General features: G+C 41.3%; 1 protein-coding gene across 1 annotated transcript in view; it reads right to left on the bottom strand.

The window, feature by feature from the left end:
- Positions 1–5,429, bottom strand: part of pabpn1 (poly(A) binding protein, nuclear 1) — a 10,974-nt gene extending 5,545 nt beyond the window's left edge. The window contains 4 exon segments of the mRNA XM_031872365.1: positions 725–831; positions 1,526–1,593; positions 2,400–2,508; positions 4,934–5,429. Coding sequence (XP_031728225.1) covers positions 725–831; positions 1,526–1,593; positions 2,400–2,508; positions 4,934–5,068 — 419 coding nt within the window. The 5' untranslated portion in view covers positions 5,069–5,429.
- Between the last annotated feature and the right edge of the window lie 2,879 nt (positions 5,430–8,308).

The following is an 8,308-nucleotide window of genomic DNA, read 5'->3' as shown; positions in this document are numbered from 1 at the left end:
GGGGCCTAAACGCCGATCTTTTCGGCGTTTAGGGGGGGGGAGAGAGAGACTATGTGCTCAACACTTGATCAAGATCATTTCTTGTCCAGTTGAGTTGGAACATTTCAAAAGGTCTTCATCTTATCTTTACCTCCTGACACCCAGAGCCTCCTCACATTAAAGTCTGAGGGTTAGGTTACTTACACAGAATAATGCACAAATCACACATTCCTTCAGAACTACAGACGTGCTTAAGAAAAAGCAGCAACATGTAGAGCATGACGGCACCGGTATCTTCATTCCTGAGGACCGCAAACATCGAAACGATAAACGAAATCTACTCCACCGACTGAATAACTTAATTTGTTTAAAGCTAAAAGCCATTTCTGTTGGAGATTATTTACCTTTATAGAAAATGCGATACTGACAGCAATGGATACCAGCATTTTGTGTTTGCTATTTAATTGTTGTTATCATTAAACACAGGAAAAGTGAAACCAGAACTCACAAAATGTTGACAGTTGTTCAATCTAGTCCCACTCAACCGTTATGGTTTATTGCTTCTTTATTTCCCAAAAGCTATCACATATACCCATTCAGTTTTAGTGACACTTCATTCGTATCGATGCCGAATACAAATCTGTCCACCCACTGTTGGATTTCTCTGCCAACAGCATGACTTTGGTGCATTTGCTGATTCATCCACCGCGTAGTAAAGAGACACAGTGTAATGACGGAGTCTTACCCTTTGGGATGCCCTGTGTATTTGTCACATAGGATGGTGACTCTGTTTACTGAACCACAGCCATGAAAGTGAGCTTCAAGCTCTTCTGCCGTGGCCCCGTAGTCCACCTGAAGAAAGACAGGGGGAGAGGTTCGACATGAAGAGAGCTGCACCCACACATCCTGGACCAGGAATCTAATTTAGATTTATACGTCACTTTAATGTACTAAATCAGACAGACTGAAACGAAAACAACAAATACCGCATTCGTTTTAAGTAAACAGACTGAGACATTTAACAATATTAAATAAAAAAACAACACCAAGAGCAATGTTAAGTATGGTGCCCCCCCCCCCCCCCCAAAAAAAAAAGGTTAGCCTAAATAAAAAAAACACAATCATTGTTAAATATGAATACAAATGTGAGCGAAACTGACGATCCTTTGGGTTCAGTAAAGGTAATTCTTGACTCTTTGAACACCCAAACAATGAACTTTGGGACGTATTTTACTGCAAGACCACAACCCAATGATCATGGCAAAGCTACAAAGTAATGACATACGTTACATAAAACATCTTTAAAGGGGATTTCAATACTTAAAAACAATATTACAGTCCTGGAGTAACAACAACCTAAATGCAATCAAGCTTTTTTTTGCAGACTTGAAAATGAAACCAATAAAACATTGCAAAAGGACCAAAGGGGTGAAATTTATAGGAACTTTACGATTCGGTGTCGAACCGTTTCTTTAAAAATATGATCATTTTCTTTGAGGTCCACCTGATGTGAACAGAATGACATCTATACGAGACAAGTACTTACGTTTCCGACATAAATAGATCTGCCATCCGCTTCCATCTTTTCCTCGATGGACATGATGACTGGACCGACTGCAGTGTAGAGAGGCAGAAAACACATCGGAGTAAGCCACTAAATGTCCCCGACTGAGTATTTACACTCTTTTGCTCATTGACTGACTGCGTTATTTTAACATTTTTTAACAGTATTATAAATAGACTGATATTCATACCAAAATATGCTATATCATGATTTATTAGGGAACAATTCTATGTTAATCATATAAAACAAAAATGTCTTGTATTATTTTGGTATTATCATTCCTATAATAAATACACAAATGAATTAGGAAGTTGAGCATTAGGTAATAGACCTATTCATTTATACAGCTGAATTGACTCTTCCAATGCTGTAGTCTCTTATTAATACTCTATTGTTGCATTAATAAATTGTTCAGCCATAAAACAAACATGCTGTATCAAACCAGCTCTTGCAACTACAGAGTTAGATGGCTTATTCTAACCTTAAATTTACTTTAAAGGCAGCTTTCTATTCATAGCATATTAGCACAAGGACTTGGTTTTGACATGTGGATGGTTTTCTAATAATTCCGTGCACTACACTTATAACCAAGTACCGATCTAAACATATTTCACTGTATATTTTAATAATCTTTTAGTTTGAGGTCACTGGTTGAATGTGGAAGGGTTACGTTGTTATTTACATCGTGAGATTAAATTTGTGTTTTTTGAAGAAGGCACAAAAACAGAGGATTGAAATATTTTAAGATTATTCTCATTCATTAGGTAATAGGACAGTAAAGAGGAGGATAGGAAATGTGGACAGACGGGGAGAAACAAGATGTACCCCTCCCACATAAATCCACACACTAACGCACCTGGTGGGGGGCTGAGATTCATCTGTTTCTCCACCTCGTTCTGGAGCTCCTTCAGCTTCTCGGCTTCTTCCTCCATCTCTCTAACCCGGGCTTTGATTGCCTCCAGCTCCTGCAACACACACAACAATTCCATTAGAGCAGTCAGTCCATCACGAGCATGATACAACACAGTGAAACATTAACCACAAATGCTATAATCACATGATGTGGATGACAGTTCTGCCACACTGACCAACTCCCAAAACTAGCCATGGAAATGTAATCATTAACCAATGTGGCCATAACACCCCTTTGCAAACAACAGGAGGAGGGCAGGGCAGCAAGGAGATGCTGAATCTGTGTATGTGATGGTGCGTGCGTCGTTTCTGCCCAAAAGGAAACACACACTCTGTCTGACTGGTCCTTAGCCTTTTATGTACACGTTTAGACAGTGTTATCGACCAAAACGTCTTAATTTGGCATTAGCTGCCGCCTACAACTTGAAAGTTTACCTTAAAGCCATTTGAAAAATGTGCCTCATCTGGTCATGATATGCTTGAGTGGTATTCAAAATATAATGGGCACACAAAATTGATGAATCAGTAAGACACGCTCAGTGTACAAATTTCCTGTCATCTCTCAATGACTATGAAGCAAATGTTCAGAAACGACATTACACAGATACAAAGAACCCAAATGATGAGTCAACATATTGGTAAACACAGGCTGTAAATACTAATTCCAAGACATTTATCATGTACACACGCACCCATACCAGGAATGTGCTTATTTCTCTCTGTTATAACAACTAAATTACTATGGGCTCATGCACCAGATGGTTAACATTTGCTCTAAATATACTTTGACACCGAACACGTCGATAGATAATTTGAAAATTTACCAACAGGAAAATTGATTCGCTGCAGCTCTACTTCAACTGAAAATCAATAAAGAGCCTTTTTGGAAACTGTAAATGTATTTGGGGGAGTGACGATGATCGGGTCCAACGAATAAAGACTGCGAAACCCACAAAACCACCACTGTCGGAAAAAATGTCTCGTTCCTCCAGTGAACAGAGAGATGGCCATGTCCTCACATGGGAGCGGACCCTCCTGTCTAACAGTGGTGCACTGCAGCACAGTGGGAGTCATTCCAGCTCCATCCCGGGCCGTTGCCTGTGCTGACAGGGTTCGCAATGTAAAGGCTCTTTGTGCCACTGGGTGCAGTGACACAGACACCCCATATTAAATGCAGGTCCTCGGACCAGAGCGAGGGTGACTGCGTGGGGACACACCGCATTTGATGACAATGGCACCATCGTTTCTCAGCCCTCCCAATCTTCAGCCACACGATCATTGGGTATGTCGTGATCATAGAAGAGCAAGTGATCCACCTTCACAGCAAGATTGTTAAAAAACATAAAATAAGCCATCCGACAATGACACCTTGTAGCTACTATATATTTTTGTCGCATATTCTGTGCATGCTCCTTCACGCTCTAGTAAAACATTGAAGGATGCAAACCCAGCCCCTCAAATACCGCAACCCCCTGCTTCTGCGTTGCATTCCGCGCTCTCTTAATACCGACAGACAGAAGGTTAGCACACCCTCACAACTCTGGACTTGCTGCATAGACCTCATCAGTGAATATGCACGAGTGTGCAGGTATTGGGAACATTTTAATTAGGCCGACTAACGCCAATCGTGCATCCTCGAACCACCACAGCGTTACAGCGAACCCCACGTCCCACTGATGTGCGATGCCAACCATTGTCCAGAATGAATGACAAAGATGATCAGCTGCACGTCTGTCATCTCCACCCCAGCTTTGTTAACATCTGCTAGCGTGTTAGCATGCCAGGGTGCTGTTAGCCCATCAGGCTAATAACCGTTTACGGTGCCCATTCCACATTTTATCTCGTGGACTAGTGATCACGGTCGACGTGTCCTCTGGTCATTTTAACTGCAGCACTTGAGTGTTGGAGCTTTGGGATAAGCTAATGTTAGCCTTCGGTCATTTTACAGGTGCACACACACACACACACACCGGTGACTGCAACAGACAGCACACTACTGAAGGTAAAATGAATAAAAGATGTTATTACCGTCAGCAGGGCGCCTTCTCGAGCAGTAGACTCGCACAGCGGCGGCTAATGGCGGCGGCCTGTCCTACCCTTGCCCCTGACTGTCTCCTGTATCGCAGTCTCGCATTTTTTTTTTTTTTTTTTTGAGACGAGGAATCCCCCCCCCCCTCCAACGGCTCGAGCTGCTCCCTGGCGCAGATAAACTGGCGCCGCTGTTGCGCCAAGATGGCTGCTGACACCACGCATGTCACCACCCATTTCTACTGCACTGCGTGAACCACAATGGCGGGTTTTAATACCGACCTAGCGATAGCAGTAACGTAACGTTGCACGGCATGTGACCAACGATTTGTAGAGGGGGAACACAAATAACAAATAGCGTTGCCTGCTTCCGCTAACTTCTTGGTTTTGGCTATAACGTGTCCTGGTGCCATGTGGGCTCCCACAGCTGAAACAATGCCCTTCACTTACCGGGTCTTCGATTGCGGCCTCTCCGTCTTCTAATCCCGGTTCTTCGTCACCGACACCCGGGTCTTCCAGCTCGGGATGTCCGAGGTCTGAGTCTAGCAGGGATTCCTCCGCCAGTCCGTTACCGAACTCCGCCATCGCCCTGATCCAACTGTACCGACGCGCCTCGTGGCCAAACCAACGCACAGGCCCCTACTCACGCACAAGGGGGTAGAGTGAGCGCGGCGGCGGAAAGAAAAAAACGGCGGAAAACGCCGCTTAGAAAAGTTAAAATGGGGAATAAAATGCTAGCTACAGTTCCAGCCACTACTCAAACAGCACACCACGATGAACAAGGACTGCTGTTTCACCCACTACCTTAAAGCAGCGGTCCTAGTTTACGACAGAGAACCTAGTTTATTTACTTAAATGAGTATATAAAAAAAAAAGGCGAGGACTCTACGCGAGAGCGGCCGCGTCCCTTCAGTTCAGAAATGGAAGCTGGGGGCGGAGTCAAGTATCACTGCGGGCGTACAACTCTCAATCCTATTGGTCAGTGGAGGATTCTAGACAAACCTCTCCGATGTCTGCCGCCTTCCTATTGGATGGTTGTACAAGACTTTCCGGTTCCCAAATCGCATGTATGCTTTTAATTGGATTACGTTTCTGTCAATCACATCCCTGTCAATGGTAAGTAAACCGGCAAAGCCAATTGTTTAGCAAATGAATTCCAGGCACATTTGAGTGTGTCATATGACTTATCTCATACAGTGTGACCTAAGTGACCTTTATTTAAAATATGCCACTCAAGTAAAAGATGTTTATCTTTATATCAATTATTTAAACCTGTCACATACAAGAAAAAGTAGAAACAAATACCCCATTTCAAAGTTATATATTTCCCCCAAAGATTGATTTAAAAGCATTTTGCGACAGAACTCTTCTCTATTTACACACCCAGGTCTGCTTCTTGCGCAGCAATCAGACAGATATGCTTTGTTGTTCAACTGATTTTATTTGTTTTTCTGTATATCAAAGAAAGCATAATGGAGACCAAACACAAAAAGGCAGGTACAAGTGAGGAGGAAAAAGAATAAGCTTAATCAAAAATCTAACAATTCATAACAACACTGCCACTATTATTGTTCAATATTCATAGGAATACCATATTGTATATGAGCAGAGAGGTGGCATTTAAAACCATTATGGATCAATAATAATCAAAAACAGTGATGGGTAGTAATGATAAATTGTATAAGTAGTAGTACAGATATAACAATAGTGATAATCAAAGTGACAATGAAACATAAGAGAATAAAAAGCAGATCTCCATAAAAACCTATCTAGTTTGGACAGTGCAACACCGTGTCTGTGTGTGTGCGTGTGTGTAATCCCAGTCTTGGAAGTTAAAGCACTCCAGTCCTTCGCTTTACACACAAGATACAGTTTCCAACAGAGTACAAATTATTACTCATGAAAGGACATGGTTAACCCTCCTCGTTTCAAAAAACACACCAAGTGACTCTTAATGCCATGTTAATGGCTGTGTTCGTTTGAAATGTCTGTAGCTTGTGCAAAAAAATTGTGTGGACTAGTGCAAGTGTCAAGCCGTGGGACGTCCTTTACAGTTTGCATTTTACGAACACCTCTCCTGCTCTCTGTCGACCTCAGGATTGCTTTTTGGTTTTTGAATGACAGAAAGCAAAGGGAGGATTACTTTGGAATATCAGTTATTTTTTTAATATATTTCTTTACAAAAGTTCATGTTTTAGTTTTGCATTTTGTTAAAACTATCAATAGTAACATTAATATACAACTTAAATTGAAGGAAAACATCTTTAGTATGTTAAGTGTCCTTCAACACAGCACCATCTTATTAGCTCTCAGTCAACACGTTTAATGTTTCCTAATTTGCTCTCAAGAGCCGAGTATTCGTTAGTCCCTTGAGGATACTAGTAATACCCAACTTTCTCCCTTGTCATGGTTTCCAGATATGAGATCTCATTTCACAGCACGTACATTTCCAGAATTAGTAACTCTGTATCAAAACGAGGGGGGGGGGGGGTGTGTAAGGGAAACTGCCCATTTCAAGCCCTGTTCTCTTCATATTTCTAGAGGCTTGGCTTTTGACCTAAATTAAAAAAAAAAAAAGTCTGTTACACCAGTTTTTAATTGCTTATAATTGGCATTTATATAAATATTGAAGCAAATAAATTGAGTATCTTTCCTGTCTTATGCACAGTATGTATGGCAAGGGAAAACCGTAAATTGACGAATTTGGTCTGACCCACCATGCAAGGCGAGGGTGAAATTAATTACATTATACAAGGATCACATGGGCTTGAATCCAGATACCTGGTGGCATATCTTCTTAAGGCGGTCTTATTCGTAACACACCCACAGCATGTGAAAACATTTATTTTTCCCCCTACAGGTTTGAAGAGCTGCATTTCAAAATGAGATATAGACCATTTGGAGGGAAAGTGAAATCCACAGGATCGAAGTAATTTGTAATAAAAACAAGATAGTTGGTAATTATGTAATTATAGTCCTTGGCCAAGAGGACGCTGGCAACTTTACAGGCAGGATTTGCTATGTTCTAGGTACAGAATATAACATTCAGATATTTCCCCCAAAAAGATTGATATAAAAGCATTTTGCAACAGAACTCTTCATTACATACCCAGGTCTGCTTCTTGCACAATTATGCTCACACCTAAAGCATGTTTTATTGACTAGCAAAAATCAATTTATTTCACGTAATTTATATTAAGGCATCCATCATGCATTATTGTATCTTTCCATAAAAAAGACACTTGCATTAGAATGCTTAAAAACATTTCAAACAATGTAAAATGTGTCAAAGTGCGGTATGCCAAGACTCTACGTTCCTCAGCCTCTCTTTTTGCCCTGTCTATTAGGATTGTCGTGAAAACTATGAACATGTAAATGGGGACAATTCAACAGCCCTATTCTCTCTAAAGTACCTTTTTTTTTTTTTTTTTTAAATCCCAAATGAGTGGACACAACACTCTTCAGATCACACTCCTGTAGAAAATAAAAAAGGTGACAGTTAATACCAGGTCCTCCTCTCCCAATGGTTCAGTCCAGTTATATTATATCCAAACAACCTTTGCCCGAGAAGTGAAAGAAATACATTTCCACAGGAGAAAACTGGGAGTTATTTCATGTTATTATCCCAGAAAACTTCCAGGCCTTCTGACAAATGGCCACTTCCAAAGAGGAAACACGTTTGCATTAGTCTTCAGGATAGCACAGTTCAAGCATGGCAAGTTGAGTGCCTTTACAAATTATAGGAAGGTCTCTCTCGCGCGCGCGCGCGCGCACACACACACACACACACACACACACACACACACACACACACACACACACACA

This window comes from Anarrhichthys ocellatus, unplaced genomic scaffold, assembly GCF_004355925.1.
Source record: "Anarrhichthys ocellatus isolate YVR2014 unplaced genomic scaffold, GSC_Weel_1.0 scaffold63, whole genome shotgun sequence".
Lineage (NCBI taxonomy): Eukaryota > Metazoa > Chordata > Actinopteri > Perciformes > Anarhichadidae > Anarrhichthys > Anarrhichthys ocellatus.
Note: the sequence above shows the minus strand (reverse complement) of the source record. Positions and strands in the feature narration are given on the sequence as shown.